The sequence below is a fragment of the Eleutherodactylus coqui genome, chromosome 10 (genome assembly GCF_035609145.1).
Source record: "Eleutherodactylus coqui strain aEleCoq1 chromosome 10, aEleCoq1.hap1, whole genome shotgun sequence".
Taxonomy (NCBI): domain Eukaryota; kingdom Metazoa; phylum Chordata; class Amphibia; order Anura; family Eleutherodactylidae; genus Eleutherodactylus; species Eleutherodactylus coqui.
Window position 1 is genome coordinate 137,585,058 of NC_089846.1, and position 22,772 is coordinate 137,607,829.

Sequence of the window (22,772 nt, forward strand, 5' to 3'; positions counted from 1 at the left end):
TCAGTCCCTCTATACATCACTTTGTAGTTGTATTTTATGAATTCCACCCAATCCCCGACACTCCGGACCCTTCAGGATCTCCACAACCGGATTTTTGGCTCCTCTTGTTTACTATCCAAAACTTTTTCTTTATGATCTTTAGAGAGAACAATCCAGCAGACGGCGATCGCCGGACAGCAGATACAATTACAGCTGCTCTGATGTCGTTATGCAAATGGCCCAGATGGTTTATAACCCGGAGCGATCAATACATTTACATATGATAGGGTTCACGCAGGCACCGCCCACCAGGGCACTTAACCCTCACAAAATAGAAAAATATTTTTTTTAAATTAACTGGTTTTCTATAAATTGGGCAGAAACATAAAATGATGGCGAGCCAAGACTGTTCACATCCGCCTCAGGAACCTTACTAGGAGCCTCTTTATCAGATTGCAGTTTTCGACAAGACGATAGTGCGTCACTCGGCGCTACAATTCTCCATCAAATTCCTTGGTGGAATCGGGCAAACTTGCATTATAAACCAACAGGTCCCATCGGGCGCCGCTGGGGTCCACTGGGGGCTTTGCTTTGGACTGTTTCAACCCAAACCCAAAAATCTGGGAGATTTGAGAACATCTTTGCTGAAGCCTCCAGCTGGACGTTGCGGCACAGATCCGGCTCAGGCAGCTGTTTCTTCCATCCAAAAGTTGGGCAGAAAGTGGACGGAACCCATCATAGTCAAAAGCGGTCCATCTGGCACTGTTTGGTTCTGTCCAGAGACAGAGCTGTTCCAGCCACAAGGATTGGCTGAGCTGTGGCGCTCAAGAGCCAATCGCAGGAAGCACTGGAGTGATTGGCTGAGCCACGGCGCTTGAGAACCAATCACTCCAGTGTTTCCTGAAGGCAGGCTTTTTTAACCCCCTTACCAGGAAGCGCTGGCTGAAGACTACAAACAGCAGCACCTGTTAAGTCATGTATTTTTTTTTTTTTTAAATGCAGCCAGGGCTTATTTTCAGGGTAGGGCTTATATTTCAAGCATCCCCAAAAATCCTGCAAAAGAGCGCTACAAACTCCTCCTTTAACAATCAGTTAGCTCTCCTCTTTACAGAATGCGCAACAAGGACGATTAAGGTTACCATTTTGATAAAGGAAGGAGACGTGTTTTCTTGAAGTTTTCTATCCCCAGTACGGAGCCGTTATACATCCAAATATCTGGTAAGGGAGGGACAATTGTGTTCTTCAGTTCCTCCGGTTGCGGTCTGACTGTGGGAGGTCTGCAGCCACCATGCCAGACACACACATACATACACGATGCCACCGTATGGCATTCTCGACAGCAGTGCCCAATAGCTCTGGTGCTGTACGACTAGAGCACTACATGCAGCCTTGTGAATGTCTGGCTGGTCCGAGCAGCAGACATGAAGGTGGTTTCAGCGCACAACATACAGATGGGGGGTTGGGTGGAGAAATTCAGCAATAACTGGAATAACGAACGTAACAAAATAAGTCTACAAAATAGTTTATTCATATTCACACGATGCAACCAGACGTCCAATGGAAAGACTATGTCCGTTCTATATACAGGGATGGCGGGCGGCTCGTACGCTTCAGTCTTCATCTTAAGTAGCCCCTACGTACTGCTGAGGTCACTGCTGTTTAGAGCGAGGCCAAAACCGTCCGGTGATGGAACCTAATGACATGGATTGTCTCTTATTGAGCTGGGAGAGTTCTGCTAGTCTCTGCTGCTCCTCCTGGAGGGGAAGGAAAAGGGAGAAACCTATAATGTATGTATGGTCTATGCAAGTATATAGTAATCGGCCACTGAAGGCCAAGACTAAGACGCTGGGACAGGCAAAGATCACAGAAACCTCATAGCCCCACGTCAGGCACAGGATGGCCCGGCCATAACCATATGGCAGTCACAAATGTGTTACCTGGGACAGCATATTACAGGGCAGGCCACCTAAGGCCTCCAGACCACAGGCGGATCGGATTCTGCATGTGGATTTCCGCAGCGGGAGACCTGCGGAAAGCCTTTGCTGGAGATCGCGGATGTAATGGTTTTTCTGCACGGATGTACTGCAGATCATTCAACCCTACACCCCCGATTAATTTTAGCCTTCAAGTCCGCAGTTGTATTTACAGATGCACCGCAGATCGGCCGCACCCTTTGACTTTTATCGAGTCCATTCGCGCGAAAGCCGCACTGAAATGGAACGTGCTGTAATTTTGTTTTCCACACTCAACGGTCAGCAAATCCAATCTACATGCTTAAATTCAGTTGCGGGTGCCAATGCTTCCCTAGGGGCACTTTGAATTGCGGATCTTCTGTGCCGGTGACCCATGTGGATTCTGCAAATCAAATCTGCCCGTGCAAATTTGGCCTAAGGGTCTGTTGACATCTTGTCAGACCCTTCCATCGAAGGCATACTTGCAGAGTGTCCACAGACGTATACCTTCAGGGGAGGCTCCAAACTCTGATACTGGCTACGGTTCTGAAAAACCATGTATACAGGGCAGTATGCTTCTCTGCAGGGGCCCACGGGATTGGAAGGGGTTTTCCTATAGAACTATACTAGCCCAAATGAAGCAGAACAACACTTGTTGGCTCCTATCGTGTGAACAAGAACTTCCCCAGCGTGTGGCCACGGAGCGCGGAGAGGAGCCGGGTAGTATCTGATGGGCACAGGGAGTGGGACGGGGTAAGTTGTGGCTCCTTCACACGGAAAGATAAATTGCTTAGACAGCGAGTGACCATTCTGAGCGATCATCTTTGCATAACTGAACAGCTAATTAGCTACTTAAAGGCTGATTTAGACAATGACAAAAAAACACAAACAAAAAAAAACGCTCAGCCGTCTTTTGAGCGCTAATGGTTGTGTAGCTGCGCTGACATCCTGCAGTTTTTGCTCTCCCGTCGCTCATGGTTGTTTTTCAGCGTGCCGACGATGAGCCTCATCAGGGATTCACAGGCGCAGTACAGACTTTTTTTCAATGTCTTTTTATGTTTATTGCGGACGGGCCGCGGATTGGACGCCATCCATGGACTTCAATGGAAGCCATCAGCGCAGAATCCGTGGAAAAACGGAGCATGCTACAATTTCTACAAACGCCATTTGCTGCGGATCCGCGGTGCGGACGCCCACTGTTGATTCCGCAGCAAATAACTGCCCTTAAAAACAACAAATCTCGCCCCGTTGGCTTGTTCTGTAAGCTTTGGGCAGTTATTGCAGCATTTATACCTGTGTGAAGGCGCTCTTACTGGTTGTTGTGTAGCAGTCAGTCCCTACAACCACTTCAATATATTTATACTGTCTGCGGCAGAAAGATGGCTGCCCATCCCCCCACATATAACATGACAGCACTGTACCTGCTCCAGCTGGGCCTGCCGACGTTTAAATGCTTCTAAGGGGTCTTCCTCAAGGGAGTAGTTCTCCAGGACTGTGCGGACATCACTCACTCCACTAGTCGCGATGGCTGTAGAGAAAGAGGACATTCAGAAACTATAGGGCTTGCAGTCATCCCGTCACCCATGCAGGGAGGGCAGCTGTCATTACCAGAGACCACCAGTACGAATGGCACACTGCTCCAGAACTACAGCGTTGGGAGCCTAACCAACCGGTCCAGCTTGGGAAGCCTGCATTAATATGGCACCAAGAATGGGACATACCTCACCATACCTACTGGGCATTAAAGGGGATTTCAGTAAATCCTGCCCAATGCCACACTTTTGATTGACAGCGGTACCAATGCATGCTGAGATTGCAGTGCCCAATGGTTATTTAATAGCCCTAAAGGACCTGACAGACTCCCTTTAAGATCTGTCACTCTTCCTGTGCCACCAGTCAACCACGAACTCCAGCTGACGTGTGCAGCCAGCTAGTGGCTGCCATCGCCAAGTATGTGGCCCCGAATGCTAACGCCACAAGCTAACAATGAACAGAGGGGTTAAACATTGGAATTTTTACCCATGTGCAAATTTTTGGGAGAGTCCGACAACCCCTTTCTGCCATAACAGATCCCGGCTGCACGGAGCTCTTCACCCCCAGCCATAAGAACTCTTGCCTTCCAACTTTTTAAAACGCAACCCGCACTATGAAAATGGGCCCCGGGCTACAACTATACATGAATCCTGATATTACCCATGTCACAAGTCTCTTTAAAGTCCCTATTCTGTAATAAATGCACCTGGTGGCTCAGTGGTAAGCAGCACAGTTTTATAGCAGTGGGGTCTTAGATTCGATCTCGGCCAGGCGCACATCTACATGGAGTTTGTATGCGCTCCCCGATCGGCACCAGAACATAGAGAGGAGCCCATTGGCTTTCTATGAAACGGTCCCCAGTGTTAGAGATATGACAGGTGTGTACAGCGCTGCGGAATAGGTTAGCACTATATACATTTGGTTAATCACATATAACGGCTGCCTCCAGTGTGTGGTGTACATCGCAGTCATCACTTCTAGGGAGGTAAGCTGGTAGGGCACACTCACTCTTCAGGAAGGCGGTGAGGTCGTAGAGCGCCCGGTCCTCGGAGTTTCCGTCCCATGACTTTATAGCGAGGCCGTTGTAAGGCTGGAGGCTAAATGCTTCTCGGTTACAATCTATGATCACTACCCGTGAGGGGTCCCTGTTCAGACACGAAATGTCCTGTGCAGAAAGACAATGCAGAATAGGTCAGCACACAAATATCAATGAAACGCTCCTCTTGTACAGTATGTCACAGCTTAGCCCATTAAGGCCCAGCAGATAGACGTACGGTGTGGCATTAAAGCCTCTGCTCCTGCAATCAAGCAGATCAGACTCAGCTGTCAGACACAGTTGAGAACCCAAAAGGAAAGTGAGAAGTGTTTTTTAAACCCCGTCTTCTCCTTTCCCGGGTACATAGTGTTCAATGAGCGCTATGTACTAAGAAGTAGAAGGGTTCCCTCCACTACATGACCTGGCGATGACATAACCGCCGAGAGCCCCGTGTTAGAGCAGAGCTGCAGGATCCTAGTAGACCCTGATCAGCTCTGCCAGTGACTACTGTCACTACAGGGGAATGCTTTCCTCTGCAGCTGGTGCATCCACAGGAGCCGCAGATACAGGGAAAAGTGGGAAATAAAAAAAAGGTACAAAAACAGGTAAAAAAAAATTACTGAATAAAAATATACAAAAAAAAAAAAAAAGAATATGACCCAAAGCCGATGCTGCGTGCGCCCTGTAATCCAAAACTATACATATTATATATCAAAAATAACCCATTCCCATACTTTATTTTAGCGTAAATATACTATTTTTATAACAAAACTAAACAAATAAAATTTAAAAAAAAAAAATTCTTTAGCTTTTTACCCCCAATAAAATTTAAAAACCAAAAAGGAAAGAGGGAGAAAAAAAACATTAATAAAACATATTAAAAAAATAGCCCTATGTCACGGGGGGGGAGGGGGGCAGGAAAAATGGGTAGAATCCCTATGAAGTGTCTGGTCCTTAAGGGGTTGCAGGAATTTACAGTGAAGGGGCCAAAGCACTCTACTGATCCTGAGGGGTCCCCACCGATAACATTGAGGGTCCATCTTGTGGAGACCATCACTATAAATTCCAGGAAAGCCCCTTCTATACGAAGACTCGAGTAACTTTGTAAGGTAGCGTCTCCGTTCACACCTAAATCTATAATTCCTCCTTGGAGTCTATATGAGGATCACATCTACCCTGCAGCCAGTCCTGGGCACACAATACACCAACAGGAGACCAACAGGATGGAGAATCAAGTCTCATAGGATTAATAATCAAGATGAGTAAAGCAGAAGTATTGCGGCACATGATGGACATTCAAGCTCTGGGATGTTGGGAGTCTGTTGGACTTCAAAGGGGCACTCCCATTTTCGCCAAAGTCCACACAATCCTAGCCAACAGGTCCGGTCGGCGAGGTAGAGGAGAGAGGCACAACTTCTTGACAACTCTGGAAGACCTCATGGATTAGCTGTACCTTTACATGGTGTCCTTCGGAGTACCGCGTGGCATCTCGGAAAAGCCGATAGGATACAAAACCGTGAGGGTCTAAGCTGTCGATGAGGGGGAATGCAGTCTGGAAGACAAAGCACATTAAAGGGGTTGCGTTAAAAGCCACTTCTGTTTTTCCTGAGGAGGTCAGAGGATCTAGTGTTCGGAGAAGGGAGGTCTGGGTGCTGGGACCCCAACGGATTGCCAGAAAGGAGGGGCCACAGTTTTATTTACATGCATGACTTGATGAGGTAGAACGGAAGCCACGGGGCTCTTATGTGGAAGACCACCCCTTTACATCAGCCCCATTAGTGGCTACGGACATCATGGCGGAGTCCCTCCGGTTCGTGACCTTCCCTCTAGGAGCCAGAATGGAGAGTTGCTATGTAAGAGCGTCTCCTGTTCTGTTGGACCCCAATCTGCCCATTTAAATGACCAGCTGGTATTGACTACTACAGTTTCCTTGCAGCAGGATGGCGAGGGGAAGCACAGCGCAGCTCATACCTACCATGCCAGTTTCAGCGGTAAATATAACTATTTCATAGAGAGGTGCCAGTTGCTGGAACAAGTTGTCGATGCCGGCCCGCTTCTTGAACCGCCAACCTGTTTCTAACTGGAAGCAGAGCAGAACATCAGGGCAGGAAGCAGACAACAAGGACTCTCATAATATTAAAGCACCCCCTGCCTACAGGCCGTGTCTGGTACTGCACCATTTCATTTGAATTGGACTAAACTGTGATACCAGGCACAGCTCAAGAGGGGAAAGAGAAAAAGTAATCTAAACAACCCCTATAAGCCCGTAAAAGGGGAACCCCCACCATGGTCAGAATTGACAGCGGCATTTAAAGGGTTAACAGCTCTGATGAGCAGCGCGGCTTACCAGAGCTGTTGCCGGAACACCCCGAACAATCAGGACGTAACCCTACGCCTTTTGTCGTTAAGGGGTTAAACAGACGAGTGTAACACTTGCTCAGATCCCAGTCATTGCTGCAGCGTGGCAGAGTTGTGTTATAGCTGACAGCTGCTGCAGATGATGCGGGCACAGATCCTGCACCCACGCCATCGCTGGGTCTTAATAGGAAGGTGCAAGAACTACAGCTGCAGCGCGGTGTAGAAGGGGGTTCAGGGCTGAAGACGTACCGACCACTCAGGATGGAGCAGGACGTTCTTCAGCTCCAGGACTAGCGTGTAAGGCGGCTGGTAATACGGCTCCTTCAGTGGATCCGGCAGCAGTTTGGGACTTGTAGGTTCTATGATCATCTATGAAATGGAAGGAAGAGGGACAAGCTGGGCAAAAGGGACACAGGTAAAGGCAGGAGGGGGAGGGAGAGTTCCAGCCAGTGGCCACTCACCTGCCGGTAGTCCTTGAAGTATTGGTAAGTCCGTTTAACCTGCTGCAGAACTGGAGGATCTGCAAAAGGAATAGTGAGCGGTTAAAGGGGTTGTATGGAATCAGAAAAGCATAGCCGCTTTCTTCTGGCACAGACACACAGATAGTTAATATTCATGTGGTAACTCCTCCTGTCCACAATAGGGGACCCCATCTATTACATCCATGGAGAGGGTCATCGAAAGAAGCCATTCTCAAGGCGTTGACTCCCGACACACATTAATGGCATCCTACGGGCTTTCTTGGACTTTTGATACCAATCGCCTAGCCTCACTATAGGTCATCAATATTATCGGATTGTGGAAGTCTCACTCCCGGCACCAATCGGCCATTTCAAGGGGCCATGATCTCTTCATTGCTTACCAGATACAGCTCCATACATTTTGTAGTGGCTGTGCCTGGTATTACAGCTCATTCCTATCCAAGTGAACAAGACAGATCTGTAATACCAGGCACAGATGCCACTTAGAGGACAGCACTGTACCTGGTAGACACTGAAGAAGATGTGGAATTACGCAGCCCTTTCATTCAATATGCCAAGTCAGTAGGGGTGGCGGGAGTCAAAACCCCACTGATCTTTGTATTGATGGCCTATCCCAAGGAAAGGTCATCAGTACAAAATTCTGACTCAAGCCTTTACGTGGGAACCGGTCATCACCTTTGAGCCCCATAAAACTATGTTAGGGGAGGGAATGTGGAATTCGGGGAGCTGTGTTGGATACTCAGATACCTTGTACCTGCGCACACAAAGCATGACTCTTCACAAGGCTGTGCACACGCTCTGCCATAGAGACAAATGGGAGAGCACACGCACAAAGCGGGCTGAAGAGTCACGCTGCGTACGCGCAGAACTTGGGGGGACACCGCGCAGGAACAGAGCGAGCATCAAACACGGCGCCCGCTTCCCTCACTTTGAGCCCCATAAAGTAGTTTGAGGGTCCGAGGTGTTGCCTGGTTCCCTTTAATATCCGACCTCTATAACTTCGTTGATGAGTAGGGGGCAGCGTAGATCACTTTCTCCAGAGGAAGCCCCGTCAGCCCTTCATACTCAGTCAGACCAGAATTAGTGAGGCCAATGTCAGCCATGAGACAAGCCCTCTAATGTAGTGACCCCAGCGTGAAGATAGTAGAAGGTCCTTGAACTCACCATTATCAAACTCATCGGGGATCTAGGAAAGATAAAGAGATGAAAGAATGAGCAGGAACATCTCCACACACTATACAGAGCAGCGCCGGTCCGCAGGTCCGTGGTGGGGCCGCTGGGGGCTATTAAGCCACTTTACATGTACACAGACCTACAGATATTAGTGTTACTTGTGGGCGGCCCGGTAATCCTGACGGGGGGCTGATCATGTCCTCCCGGCTCACTGATCCATCACTAAATCTACACTAAATGACCTCTATTAGAGCCCCCGGCCCTTTACCAACTGGACCGCCCTTGTATACAGGTTATCCCCGTGACCCCCGGGGTGCGGCATAAAATCACATGACAAGATTTCCGTGGATCAGTTTCAGTGTTAATCCCCATTAGATGGGAAAAAGATCAAGTGATTTCCAACAAGGCCGGTCACCCCGGTGGGGGTCAGGATTTATACCCCGCCAACCTTGTGGGGTTCTCATGCAATGATATGGAGACTATACAGAGAATGGCGCGATCGAAGAAGAACATGCAGTGAAAGGGGATCCTGTGGGTGGCAACAACTCATCACTGAAAGGGGTCAGCGGAGGATGTCAGGAATCGTTCTGATATATAGGCGGTGCAGTCAGGTACGTTGCAGCTGAACACAACGATGGTCCTCCATTTAACACATCCGAACGTACTAAACTGTTGTACAGGAACACGGAGGAGCTACAACACCAGACAGCCAGCGCCACTGCGGTCCAAGGAGAACAGAAAGGTGAGACTCCAGTGGCGAAAAGAGCAAAAACTGTATCACTGATAAGTGGAAAAGCATCTCCTGGTCAGATGGATCCAGATTTCTGTTGCTCCGTGCTGCTGGGAGGTCAGAATTTGGCACAAGCAGCATGAATCGATGACCCCTTCCTGTAAGCCTGTAAGACCATGTCAGCACCGCCATGTAATCTGCAGCAACTATAAGAAGCCTCCTGTCCGCAGGGGCCGATATTCCTGTAGAACGATTCCAGCACCTAGTGGAACCTCCACCAGGATGAATTGTTCCGTTCTGATGGCCAAGAGGAGTCCAACGCGCTGCCAGATGGGGGCTATAATGAAGTGACCATCAGTGTAGGCTACCGACATAGAGTGGGATATTTGCAGGGTGGTGCACATACGGCTCGTGCCCCCCCCCCCCGTATACGGCTCGTGCCCCCCACCCCAGTATACAACCATCGCACACGTGAGACAAGAGGAACAATTATGTAGAAGTTGTGAGAGCCGGAACAATGCAGAAGTGTGCTGCTAAACACACAATAAATATCAAAGCCGGGAGACACCCAGGAGCGTGCCCAGTGGAGGGGCAGGGTGGCCGGGACAGCCGGCGCATATCAAAGGCCAGGAGGGGAAGCCGAGGTGTGAACAGGAAGCAGGAAATTAAAGGGACAGTAGCAAACGTAGACATACCTGCAATATGTCAGACTAAGGACTACTGCTCCGACCAGGACCAAACCCCACCGAGCCCAAACTAGAGACCCCTCCCAGACATTCTCCAGTCCCCCACTTCATGTCAAGTGGAGCAAAACTCCATTATGCCAGGTTTTTTAATCAGCTACATCCGGTAAAGCTGGGTGATAACCGGCCGCCATGACAGCTTCTGGAGTAGCTACAGTTCCTGCATCCCCCAATACATGACTTAAGGTGAGCGTTTGCGGTTTTTGGGACATGCCCTATTGGGGGGGGGGGGGGGGGGGTCTCCAGCCGCTGCCATCAGTTCTTGCCCTTTAATATCCTTGTGTGGCGCAATCTTCAAAGCGTGGGAAAGATGCTGCCAACTTCCTCTTCACATACCCCTCTTAACAGTAAAAGGGGCTTTATACCCTCCGTCTGACATCCTTCCCATGCTTCAAAGAGGAGTGAGAGGAAGCTGCGGCCGGCGGCACAAGTCGGCACATTGGGGAGGGACACACTTATCACCTGGCTGTAAAGTGGGCTCCATTATATACCGTGTGTGATATTCCCAGGAGAGCAGATTACAGCCCAGACAGCCTGGGAACAACCCCACACAAGCCCAAGATTAGATTAGATCACTTTACTAAAAGGCCTCCAGCTCCCATCTTATTGCCAACTACTGTGCGGCTGAATGTCATTTGTTCTCTGGTATCAGCCACTCTACTTCGATGATCACCACTTTATAGAATACAAACACTTGACGACAAGTTGAGAGAGATATATATATATATTTTGCGTGTGTAAACGCTCCCGGCTCAGCGTCTCCCATACAACGTGAAGCGCTGAGCGAAAAGCCCGCGATCCGGCGGTGATCTGTCTGAACGCTCTGCACAAGCGTCAATGACCGCAGCGGTGACATCAGCGCTCATGTGGTCATTTAGACGACTGTCGTCCCGTCTAATTGGGTCATAAGGCTAAATTCACACCGGCACTGAAGGGGTTTGTCAAGTTATAAAATAACCCCGTATCCGCAGGACAGGGAATAACTGCGATCAGTGTGAAGTCTGACTGCTGGGACCCCCGCCAATCCGAAGAACGGGGGTTCGGTCAGTCCCTGAGTGAATGGAGGTCATGAAGCTGCTCCCATCCACCTCAATGACAGCGCCGAAGGCTGACAGTTCTGTTATCTCTGGCGCTGTCATTGGGGTGAATGAGGCAGGGGCACCCGAGCCGCCTCCACTCCATCCTCCTGGGAACCAGCCAGACCCCCCCAATCTCGGGATCGTTGGGGGTCCTCCGATTATGCAGGACATATAAATAGGGCTTTAGAAAAAAATCTCCGTGCACAAAGAGTCGAACACATATACAATCCCCCCGATCGCTGGGGAAACCCTTAAAGGGGTATCCCAGTTTTATATACAGGGTTTCTCGTTCATTCGGAATGGCTTTGTACGACTTATGGGAGATCCTATTGGCCGGTTTCTTCCACAATGGCGTGACCATTAATCTGGCCAGGTAAAGTACGCAGTGGGGTGTAGTGGGTGACAGTCAGGAGGGCCGGGTACACAAGACCCCGATGCTGGCCACACGGAGGGCTGTCAGACAGGAAGGGGGAAGGAAGGCTTTCTGTGGTGGGAATTTTTAGGGTCTGGTTTCCGACTTGGAGGTAGAATTCATTTTGGGGTTATTTAGGACATTTACAGGCAGGAAGGATTCTGTGCCGTGAGAAGTCTGCAGAAACATCGCCGCGCTTCGTCAGATCCGCAAGGATTCACCGCTCGTATGAAAGGGTTAAATCCGTGGTGAAAATCGCCAGTATGACCCGACCTCCCGTGAAGGCCGGCCTCTAACATGTGGATGAGATGCCTGGTTGTGATGTGCCGTGTGTGAACGGAGCTTCAGAGATCGGGGGAGGAGGGCTTTATCAGATTTTTTTTTTTATTTTTCACGTGGCCGAGAATTTAGCGTGAGATTTGTGCGTTGCGAAACTCACAAACCTCCAGCGAATACGAACTCTTTGATTACACACGAGGGACGTTTTCTCCTCACCGAGATGCTGTGCAGGAAAAAATCGTGGTGTGTTCTATTTTTTCGCGCTCCTCGGAACGCATCGCCCATTGGTCTCATGGGACCTACATACGTCGCATGCGAGTGATAGGAGGTTCACCATCGAAATCAATGCAAAACAGTTCTGATCTGTGAAACTCGCACAAGAGGATCGGAACGCACATAAGACCCCCAACACAAGGAGGATTTCGCTCCCAGAAGGTTGACCGTCTGCCCGTTTACCCTGAATGGTGGCGAGCGGCCGGAAGGGATCTCTGGCGCACTCTGAGTGGTCATCGCCGAGGTGATTGTTGGGATAATTGTGAGGCGCTCAAGTACTTTCCTGTAATAGAAGCCCGACTGTAGAAGAACCAGACTGCCCCCTAGTGGTACATCATTCTTGTACCCTAAAGGGCTGGTGCTGAGACGTAGGATCCTGTTCATACAGGCCATTTGTACTGATGAGAATGGTTAGTATACGTCCCCCACCCCTGACAATATATGTCCCACATACTGCTGGGACCACATGCTTCAGCCATGCTCCCCCTATTGAAGCTCTACAGAAGAGAATGAGGCGTGAACAGAGCAACACTGCCCCCTTGTGGTGCGTTATAAGTACTGCAATAGTTCTTCATACAGTTCAACAACATGCAGACCTGCAGCTAAGTCTTACTTGGATAGATCGGCCCACATGGACGCAGCAATACTAAATATGTGGGGTTTTGGTTTTTTTTTTTATTTAGATTTTCATCATAAATATCGCAAAACATTTTTTAAACCCCTTAAGGACAACGATTTTCAGCGGACTTTCATCTCAATTTTTCAAAACCTATAACTTTTTTATCTTTCTGCCGACGCGCCCGTATAAGGGATGGGTTTTGCTCGGTTAGCTGTAGTTTTTATTGGTGCCGTTTTTGGGTACATTGACTATATTGGAAAACTTAATTTTTTTATGATCGCAGGGAGAGAAAACGCATCATTTCTGCCTTAGATTTTTTTTCTTTACAACGTTAATCACGCAGCATAAATGACACAATACATTTTTTCTGCGGGCCGGTACGATTACAACGGGGCCAAAATTCTTATAATTTTTTTTTTAAGGTTTTCCATTTTTTCGCAATAAGAACCCTTTTTTTGGAAATTATTTTTTTCTAAATCGCTGCATTCAAAATCCTATAACTTTATTTTCCCATAGACGGAGCTCTGTGAGGGCTTGTTTCTCGCGAGACAATCTGTAGTTTTTATTGGTACCATTTTTAGGTGCATACGGCTTTTTTGATCACTTTTATTTCATTTTGCCCCCCCCAAAAAATGCAAAAAAATGACCATTTGGCCTCCGTTTTTTAGGCTTTTCACTGCAGGATAAAAAGTGGGGCGATTGAATCTACGTGTCTATACAGATACGGCGATACCAAATATGTGGGATTTTAATTTAAAAACTATAATAATTTTTATATATAAAATTTTTTTTTCTCTTAATTTTTACACTTTTTCTGTCCCTGTAGGGGACTTGTACAATAGCAGCTCTGATAAGGACTTCTGTCCTGCAACGCCTTATCGCTTGTATTAGAGATCATAGGTACTGGCAATGCAGGATGCCTGTATCTGGCGTACTATTGCCATGGCAACCCGTCGGGCTCTCCGCAATTATATCGTGAGAACCCAATGACATCACAGAGCGCGCTCCCTCTGTGAACCCTCTGCATGCCGCGATCTACATAGATTGCAGCAGTGAAGGGGTTACCAGCGCGGGTTGCTTTTCCGATGCGCCCCCGCTGTTGCGGGGGGGGGGGGGGGGGGGCGGGGGGGCTGGCTATCGTTGACAGCCGGCTCCTGCCGACGGACAGGGTAGGATCTCTTGCTAACCTCAGGACATAACTGTACGCCCCGTTGCGTTAAGTACCCCGCAGCCAGGACGTACATTTACGTCTTGTGGAGTGCAGGGGTTAATAAATAAACTTTAAAACTGATTATTTTTTAGCCTCCATAGCGGACAAGAACCTGCGATGCTTTGATCGCTCCTGCTGTATGATGTAGTGCCGTAGCATTACATTATACCGTGATCTGACAGGCAATCTATCAAGCCACCCCACAGCATGACTTGACAGGCACTTTGCAATGGCTGCCCTGGAGGCTTTCTGAAGCCCCCTGGCTGATATAGCAACCGTATTGCACCCCACAATCTCATCACGGGGGCCCATAAAGGACACCTGAACATAGATTGTGGCATTTAAAGGGTTAACAGCTCCAATCAGCAGCGCTGCAGATCAGAGCTGTTGCAGGATTGATCCCCCGACCTCCCTCCATACAAACCCCAAACGCACAGAACTGTCGTTAAGGCCTTAAATCCCCAGGGGGCTCTCCTTGCACTGCAGCCCCGTCTCCTGCCTGGTGATTGATGCGTTTGCCAAGCCTGACACCCGCTAGTCTCCTCCCGAATCCTGTGTTGTCAGCGTTACGCAGTGCAGGCCGCTTTCATTCACACGACTGCATGTGTTTTTTATGTTTGTCCGTAAGCAGCGTAAAAACAAAAAAACCCAAACAAACAAACAAACGGCATAAATGAAGAATTGCTGCGATCGAGTCCCAAACTTTAACAGCTGATTTTCAGCCCTTCACACCGGCTGCTGCGGATCGGCAAAGAAAAATACGCTGCAGCGCGGAAAATCCATCGATCAGCAGAAATCCTTGGAATGACTTAACTCTTTAATAGAGCCACCTGTCTTTTCCCAGCGTTGGACGCAGCTAAACTCCCCCCCCCCCAGCGCAGCCCGATGAGCAAGTTGTCCTGCGTTACATGACTGAGGATGCACAGCAGGGATCGGGGACGAGCCCAGGATCGGGGACGAGCCCAGGATCGGGGACGAGCCCAGGATCGGGGACGAGCCCAGGATCGGGGACGAGCCCAGGATCGGCTGTGAAGACCCCACAAGGCCACATGACTAGACTGGACTTCTGGTGGCTGCAGAGCGTGCAGCGGCTCATCCAACAGCAGCTACAGATTACTTGGGTACGAGGAAAAGGCTTTGGGCATTAGAGGAACAATGTATTTGCTCAACTACAGGAATGGAAAATTGTGTTAAATTGCTAAATTGTGGCTGACAGATTCCCTTGAAGTTATTGTAATCTCATCGATGGATGCTGTGAGGCCACCGCTGATGGCCACCATTACAGCGCATAGAGGTGGTCCCCCGGCTGTAGACCCCAAGCTATCCCCTCCATCCCTGGTGGTCAACTAGGCTGTTCTCATGGGGATGACCCTTTAACTCTGCTGTAAAGGTATGGCTGTGTGTAATGGCGGCTCTCTGGTGGATCAGACCACCTCTTACGTGAAGCCCTTCATCTTACAGAAAGCAGGTTCAGACTTACCTTATTTCCCTCCTCGTCCAACATGCTGCTACCTGCAGAGAGAACAGAGATGTCAGAAGGAGACCATCACCCCCCCCAGCGCCCGTCATACAACACGGGGTCCTCACCGAATGTATAGACCACCAAGCCGCTCCCCAAGACGCCCAGAACTCCCGTCGCTCGCAGGAGGATTCTTTTAGTTCTCGCTTTGTTTTCTTTCTGCTTTTTCTGCTGTTCTTCTGATTCCGGATTACTCTGGGGGTCCTGAGAGGCCTGCAGATTGGGAAAGCAGGAGATACAGGATGATAAGGGGGGCACACAATCACTGAGAAACTGGGGGAGGGGCATCAGCATGCGTTAACGAGGACGGGGTGGAGGAGTCTGTGCCTATTAGTACACGGGAGAAGAGGGGACACATAGTAACACAGTAAGTCCATCCACTTCAGCCCATTACCCCCAATGTGGATCCAGAGGAAGGCAAAATAACCCAGTGAGGTAGAAGACAATTTTCCCAATTTAAGGGGAAAAAAAATGTCCTTCCCGACTCCAATCTGGCAATCGGAATAACAGGGAGGGAAAACGCAATATGGGGAAGAAGAGCGAGGATGTAGCATGTGTAGAGGAAATGGAGTGGGGCAAAGAAGGGGGCATACACTGGAGCCGCTATCCCACCAAAACATTTATCACCTACAGGGGGTCCGTCTGCTAGGACTTCCAGGGATCAGGTAAACAGCGCCCCCCGGAGGTCACACTGCATATATTCTTTAAGAGTAGCGTTTATAAGGCGGACATAACTTGTAGTGATTCAGACTAACATCCACTGGCATACAGGGGGTTAAAAACTTGCCATCTATGCCAGGAAACATTCATATAAACTCTGCCGGTGTTTCCTCTATAGAGAGAATTTAGGGAATTCTAAACCCGTTTCCCATCATACACTAAGAATCCGGCCGTGACGCCATGGAGCCTAGCGGAAAGATGCGTGAGGTCACATGACTGCAGCCTGGAAAAAAGGCAGCTGGCTGCACGGTGCGACCAATCAGGTAACAGCTTTCATTTTGAAGTCTGCCTTAGAGACACCCGGGTGCATCCCGGCTGGGCAGCGGCTTTCTGCTGGAGGAGAGTTCCCAATGTTTGCCCCCGTAGGGCTCTGCTCTAAGGTTTGGGGACTTCCTGCGGTTCTCCGCTTCTCCCTTCACATTTTTAAAGTGTCTAAAAAAGGGCTTAAATGGAGGCAGATTTAAGAGATGCTGCAATCTGTTACAATCTTCCTCAGTAACTGGGTGGCATAAGAGACTCCCCACGGAGGGCAGGAGAGGAGGAAGAGGGGGGGGGAACTATTTACGCCAAAATGTGGCATAAAAAAAAAAAAAAAAAAAAAATCCAAAAAAAATTTGGTGTAAATTCAATTGTGAACTTTCTGCCTCTTCGGCCGCCCTCACCACCACTTGGTAAAGCGTAGGCGCCGCCCCCAGCGCAGCGGATTTACTATAATTAACGCCAGTAAACTATAGTGGAAACCCGGGCAGGCTTGTCCTGCGGTAGAATTCAGCAGCTGCCAATGGGTGGCCCAAGACGCGCCAAATGTAACGAGAGGTGCGAGCCCTTTACTGCAGCGCCACCTATCTAGGACTACCATGGAAAACAGACTAAGAGCTTCTTCACACGACCGTGTTTGTGTGCGTTTCAGCACACATTAACCCCTTCCCGCTGCAGGGCGTAAGTTTACGTCCTGGCAGCCTGATACTTCCCGCAACAGGGCGTAAACGTACGTCCTGGGGTTAGCGCGCTATCCCGCAGCGGGAGTCGGCTGTCAGTCACAGCCGGTGTCCCGCTGCAACAGCGGGGGGGGGGCATCAGAGATGCGTCCCCCGCTGTTAACCCCTTCCCTGCCGCGATCTAAGTAGATCGCGGCAGGGAAAGAGTTCACAGAGGGAGCGGACTCCCTCTGTGTCTGCGGCCGGCCCTCGCGATGTCATCGCGAAAGCCCGGCCTGTCGCCATGGTAACAGGACGCCGGACACTGGCGTCCTGTGTTACCAGTGCCTAAGATCAGTGTATAAGCGATGAGGCATGGCAAAGCAGTAGCTCTGCCATGCCTTATGACAGCGATCATCAGCGCTGTGGTCAAAGTCCCCCAGGGGGACACAAACAGTGTAAAAAAAAACCCAAAGATTAAAAAAATGAATAAAAAAAAAAGTTAAAAAAACATTTTTTATGCTTTTTCTCAGATTAGCATAAAAAAAGGTAAAAAAAATAAATAAAACCCCACATATTTGGTATTGTCGCGTCCGTAACGACGCGTACAATAAGTTGCACATACTTTTGACTGTGCAAGGGAAAAAAACGCAAAAAAAGCGCTAAAAAACGGAGGCAAAATGCTAATTTTTTGCATTTTGCCTCACTAAAAACGCAATAAAAGTGATCAAAAAAGCCGTATGTACCCCCAAAATGGTACCAGTAAAAACTACAGCTCGTCTCGCAAAAAATAAGCCCTTATAGAGCGCCGTACATCGAAAAATAAAAAAGTTACAGGACTTTGAATGCAGAGATTTAGAAAAGAAAAAAGACTTCCAAAAAAAAAAAAAAAAAAAAAAAGGGTTTTTATTGCAGAAAAGTGGGAAAACCTAAAAAAAAAAATGTAAGAATTTTGGTATCGTTGTAACCGTACCGGTCCGCAGAAAAAATGGAATGTCTCATTTATGCTGCATGATTAACGCTGTAAAAAAAAAAAAAAAAATCTATGGCAGAATTGATGCGTTTTCTCTCCCTGTTATCATTAAAAAATATAATAAAAGTTTTACAATCTAGTCTCTGTACCCAAAAGGGGCACCGATAAAAACTACAGTTCGCCACGCAAAAAAACAAGCCCTTATACGGCCGCTCCGACGGAAAAATAAAAAAAGTTATGGCTTTTGATAAACGGAGAAGAAAATCCGCCAAAAATTATTGCGTCCTTAAACCCAAAATAGGCCGGGTCATGAAGGGGTTAAACATCCGCCACAAAACACCGTAAAGAACCCATTAATATCAATGGATCCGTTTTTATGGGCGTGTTTTGGGCGCACGGAAAAAGTCAGACCTGCTGTAGGTTTCTACATTTTGCACAGTAAAGGCCCCCATAGGAGTCGGTGGGAGGTGCGCGAATAAGCAAGGGGAAGGGCGACACACTGCGCAGAACCGCGGGGAAAAGAACACATTTGGACCTCATTAGGCTATTAGCCTTTTAATCCATGGAAGGGGTGTGTCGTGCGTGTAAACTGGCCCTCAGTGCGCAAAAAGGACAGTGACGTGCGCAAATGTATCTCATCCAACCTCTTCCATGCGCAGATACATTGTGGCGAGCGTATTTGCGCATACGATCGTCTGAATAAGCCCTAAGAGAGGCTCAGGCGCACCTCGCATCAGACAGCTGTACATGGGCTGTCCGATTTATATGGCGAGAACGCATAATCATGCTTTACCGCGTCCGGCTTCATCTGTGATACGGGAAGGATGAGGACATGCGATAAGAATCTAGCTTCACATGAAGACGTCAATCTGCAGAGCCCCGTGGGGGATAGTGGGGCTGTAATAACACGGACAGCACGCGGCTCCAAATACGCGTCAGAAGCCTTGGATAAACGTGCCGCCACATCTCTAGACATATTTAATGATGCGACTAGTTGATCATCAGCGTGTGACATCTGATAAACGTGTTACAAACAGCAGCAATGCGGCCCCAGAAAAACGGACTACAAACACCATGCATGATGAGATGCCCCCACACCGCGCCAAATATCCCATGTTATACTGGAAATACAGCTGCCCGTCTCGCTCTCCGGTGGCTCCTTTGCCCTTTCCTCTCTTCCAGGTAGCATGATCAGGATAGGATGTTTCCACAATGAAAATGGTGAATTGGTTAAGAATGATGCTGAGAAGGCAGAACTTGTAAATTCCTATTTTGTATCAGTTTTCTCTCAGAAAGTAGATGTAACATCAACTGATCTTCCCTGTGCTATTGGGGGAATAAGGAATGGAGGCTATCCATAAGCAGAGAGATGGTGAGGGAACACTTAGCTAACTTACATGAATTCAAGTCTTTAGGTCCAGATGAATTACATCCTAGGATACTGAAGGAAGCAGCAGAGGTAATTGCTGAACCACTCGCCATAATCTATGAAAATTCCTGGAGAACAGGAGAAGTCCCAGAAGATAGGAAAAGGGCAAATATTGTCCCTAGCTTCAAAAAAGGGAAGAAGGTGGATCCAGGAAACTACTGGCCTGTGAGCCTGACGTCTATACCGGGAAAGATCTCTGAAATTATTAAACAGCATAAAATGCAAGTACTTGGGTGAGAATGGAGTAATTAACCAGAGCCAGCATGGGTTTGTAACAAACAAGTCATGCCAGACTAATCTAATTTCCTTCTATGACGGAATCACCGACTGGGTTGATCAGGGAAATGCGGTGGATATAGTATATCTTGACTTTAGTAAAGTATCTGACAAAGTATCTCATACCAGACTTATTGAAAAAATGACCAAATCTGGGATTGATAAGGCGACTGTTAGGTGGATTCACAACTGGCTGAGTGATCGTACTCAAAGAGTGGTCATAAATGGCTGCACATCCAAGTGGGAGAATGTATCAAGTGGGGACCACAAGGCTCTGTCCTGGGCCCAGGGTTGGTCAACATTGTTATAAATGATCTGGAGGAGGGAATTAATGGGAAACTGATCAGTTTTGCTGACGATACAAAGTTATGAAGGATGGCTAAAGGCCCTTTACACGCAATAATTATCACTCACAATTCATTCAAATGATGGCATATAAATGATCATCGTTTACTTTTCGGCTGGACGATGATTTTAAGAGCTTAATATCCATTGTTCAACTGGTGAGAAGAGAACAGGGACCGCGTGCTGTGTTCTGCACGGGAGTTGGAGATTACATTGTATTCTTTCAACTGCCTGTGCGAAAACAAAGAAGCTATGTGCAGAGCTCAGACCACATGCTTTGCTCTGCAAACAGCTTCCAGAGGCCCTTTTACATGCAAATGAAGCTAATAAAGTGTTAATGGACATTAGTGTCCATTAACACTTTATGCAAAATGATCACTAAAACTATCACTTTCAATTGTTTGAAAGATTGTTTTGCGTGTAAATGGGCCTTTACACTAGAGAAGAGGGAGAGAGGATTCAAAAAGATCTAGACAAGCTTGCACAGTGGGAGCGACTAACAGAATGGTATTTAATAAGAAGTGCAAAACCCTATCTCTGTGCAAGAAAAATGAAAAAGCACATACAGAATGGGAGGAATTGGGCTAAGCAGCAGCACATGTGAAAAAGACTTGGGTATACTAATAGATCATAGACTGAACATGAGTCAACAATGTGATGCAGCAGCCAAAAAGGCAAACACAATTCTGGGATGTATTAAGAGAAGCATAGAGTCTAGATCACATGAGGTCATTATCCCCTCTACTCTTCCTTAGTCAGACCTCATCATGAATACTGGGTCCAGTTCTGGGCACCCCACTTTATACAAGACAGACAAACTGCAGCAAGTTCAGAGAAGAGATACCAAGATGGTGATCGGTCTGCACATCATGTCCTATGGGGAACGGTTAAAGGATCTGGGAATGTTTAGCAGAAGAGAAGGCTGAGAGGAGCCTTAATAGCGGTCTACAAATATCTGAAGGGCTGTCACAGTGCAGAGGGATCAGCCCTATTCTCATCTGTACAAGGAAAGACTAGAAGCAATGGGATGAAACTGAAAGGGAGGAGACACAGATCAGATATTAGACAGTGAGGGGGATCAATGAGTGGAACAGGTTACCATGGGAGGTGGGGAGTTCTCCTTCAATGGAAGTCTTCAAACAAAGGCCGAACAAATATCTCTCTGGGATGATTTAGTGATCCTGCTCTGAGCAGGGGGTCGGACCCGATGACCCTGGAGGACCCGATGACCCCGGAGGTCGTTCCAACTCTACCATTCCATGTGCTGGACAGTAGGTGCCCGCTGCCCTCAGCACTGGTGGCCTAGGGTTGGCGCTAGCAGCCCCGTACCATCTAGCATGTGATGGCGCTACCAGAGGAGCGGTCGGGGAGTGAAGCGATTATCTGGCTACCTATATATTACTGCGGTCACATGACTCGATCCGTCCGGTGTGGAGAACGACACGAGGACAACCTGACAGCGTAAATCTGCTTGTGTGGCGTCAACTACGCTGCGTGACTGCGCCCTCAGTGCCCCCCGAATCTCCAGCGCACACCGATGACCCCCGCGCCATTCTACAGGGATAACAGGGTATGGCGCCGCTCTCTCTATAGACAGGGATGAGGTCACATGATGTACACGCACCGCCGCGCCATTTACTAAGGGGCCTGGATCACACCACTCGCATGATCCCGGGGGGAGGGGGCCGGTGGACCCCAACGACAGCCACTTATCAGCTATCCAGGGTACACATGACCGGGTGGGCAGGGGGCATCCAGCAGGGCACGGTACACGGGGAGGTCACACGGTGACAGCTCACTGACAGCCGGCTCCTCACCTCCTTCTGCTGGCTTCTCAGCTTGTCCTGCAGCACCCCCCCGGTCAGACTCTCCCCCGGCCCGCTGCTCAGCTGCCGGCAGCCTACCAACGCCCGGCTAGACAGCAGTAACCGCACCGACCTCCCGCACGCAGGCACCACCGAGGCCGCCATCTTTCTCGCACTGCGCAGCTCAGCCAATCCCAGGGAAGCCGGGCGTAGCAAGAGCCAATCAAGACCGCGGGAGAAATCAGCCAATCAAACACCGACAGAGAGTAACCAATAGGAGAAGGGAATGGTTTAGTTAGCAGGAAGTTGAAGGACAAGAGCGTCCTTAGTGTCCGGGTTCGGCGGCCATGTTGTGTGTGGCAGAGAGCTGTCAGGAGTGACTCCACGTGGTGGGTGGTGCTGCTGGTGCCTAATGAGACCAGCTAATTATTACGCATCTGCATCACTATAATCAAGCGGAATGAATGTGAAGGCAGCCAAAAGTGATGCGGAAATACAATAAAACTAATTTAGTCGGAAAATCCTGATAATCCAGCATGGGACAAGAATAAATCCTGATAATCCAGCGCGGTGTAAACCGAAGGTTAAGCAAACGAACCAGCTATGCATTTTATACCTGCAGGGCGACCGAAAAAGGGAAGGATTCTCGCTTGTCATTCAGCCATTGGTCGCGTTTAGACCGAACGATTATCGCTCGTTTGAACCTCTCTTTGAACAATTTACGGCATTATTTACGGCAGGCGGCATTGGTGGGCAGCAGCTTAATCCCGGGCGCCCTAAAGTATGGCGCAACATTGTATCATGCGAATCCCATTTGTTGGTTTATTTATACATATCCCAGAGGAGCATCAGTAGTAAATCCTCCGCCGCCGCGCTGCGGACCGCCTCACGTATGTTCTGGCCTGTAAACTGATTATAGCATATAACGCT

At 48.6% G+C, this 22,772-nt stretch overlaps 1 protein-coding gene across 1 annotated transcript; it reads right to left on the reverse strand.

Moving 5' to 3' along the window:
* Positions 1-1,485: 1,485 nt before the first annotated feature.
* On the reverse strand, positions 1,486-22,026 carry TIMM50 (translocase of inner mitochondrial membrane 50). The gene is made up of 11 exons (XM_066581907.1): positions 21,855-22,026; positions 15,446-15,590; positions 15,339-15,370; positions 8,505-8,526; positions 7,320-7,378; positions 7,108-7,227; positions 6,476-6,580; positions 5,954-6,052; positions 4,473-4,629; positions 3,353-3,459; positions 1,486-1,733 (listed from the first exon to the last, which is right to left on the reverse strand). Exons 1-11 carry the CDS (start codon positions 22,005-22,007, stop codon positions 1,629-1,631), a joined length of 1,104 nt encoding a protein of 367 aa, XP_066438004.1. The 5' UTR covers positions 22,008-22,026; the 3' UTR covers positions 1,486-1,628.
* Between the last annotated feature and the right edge of the window lie 746 nt (positions 22,027-22,772).

Coding starts and splice junctions, on each gene's coding strand:
- TIMM50 (XM_066581907.1), bottom strand. CDS start 22,007: ATGGCGGCCTCGGTGGTGCCTGCGTGCGGGAGGTCGGTGCGGTTACTG. Junction 7,379..8,504: donor CCCCGATGAGTTTGATAATG/GTGAGTTCAAGG, acceptor TTCCTTTTGCAG/ATCCTCCAGTTCTGCAGCAG. Junction 4,630..5,953: donor CCGAAGGACACCATGTAAAG/GTACAGCTAATC, acceptor CTTTCTGCACAG/GACATTTCGTGTCTGAACAG.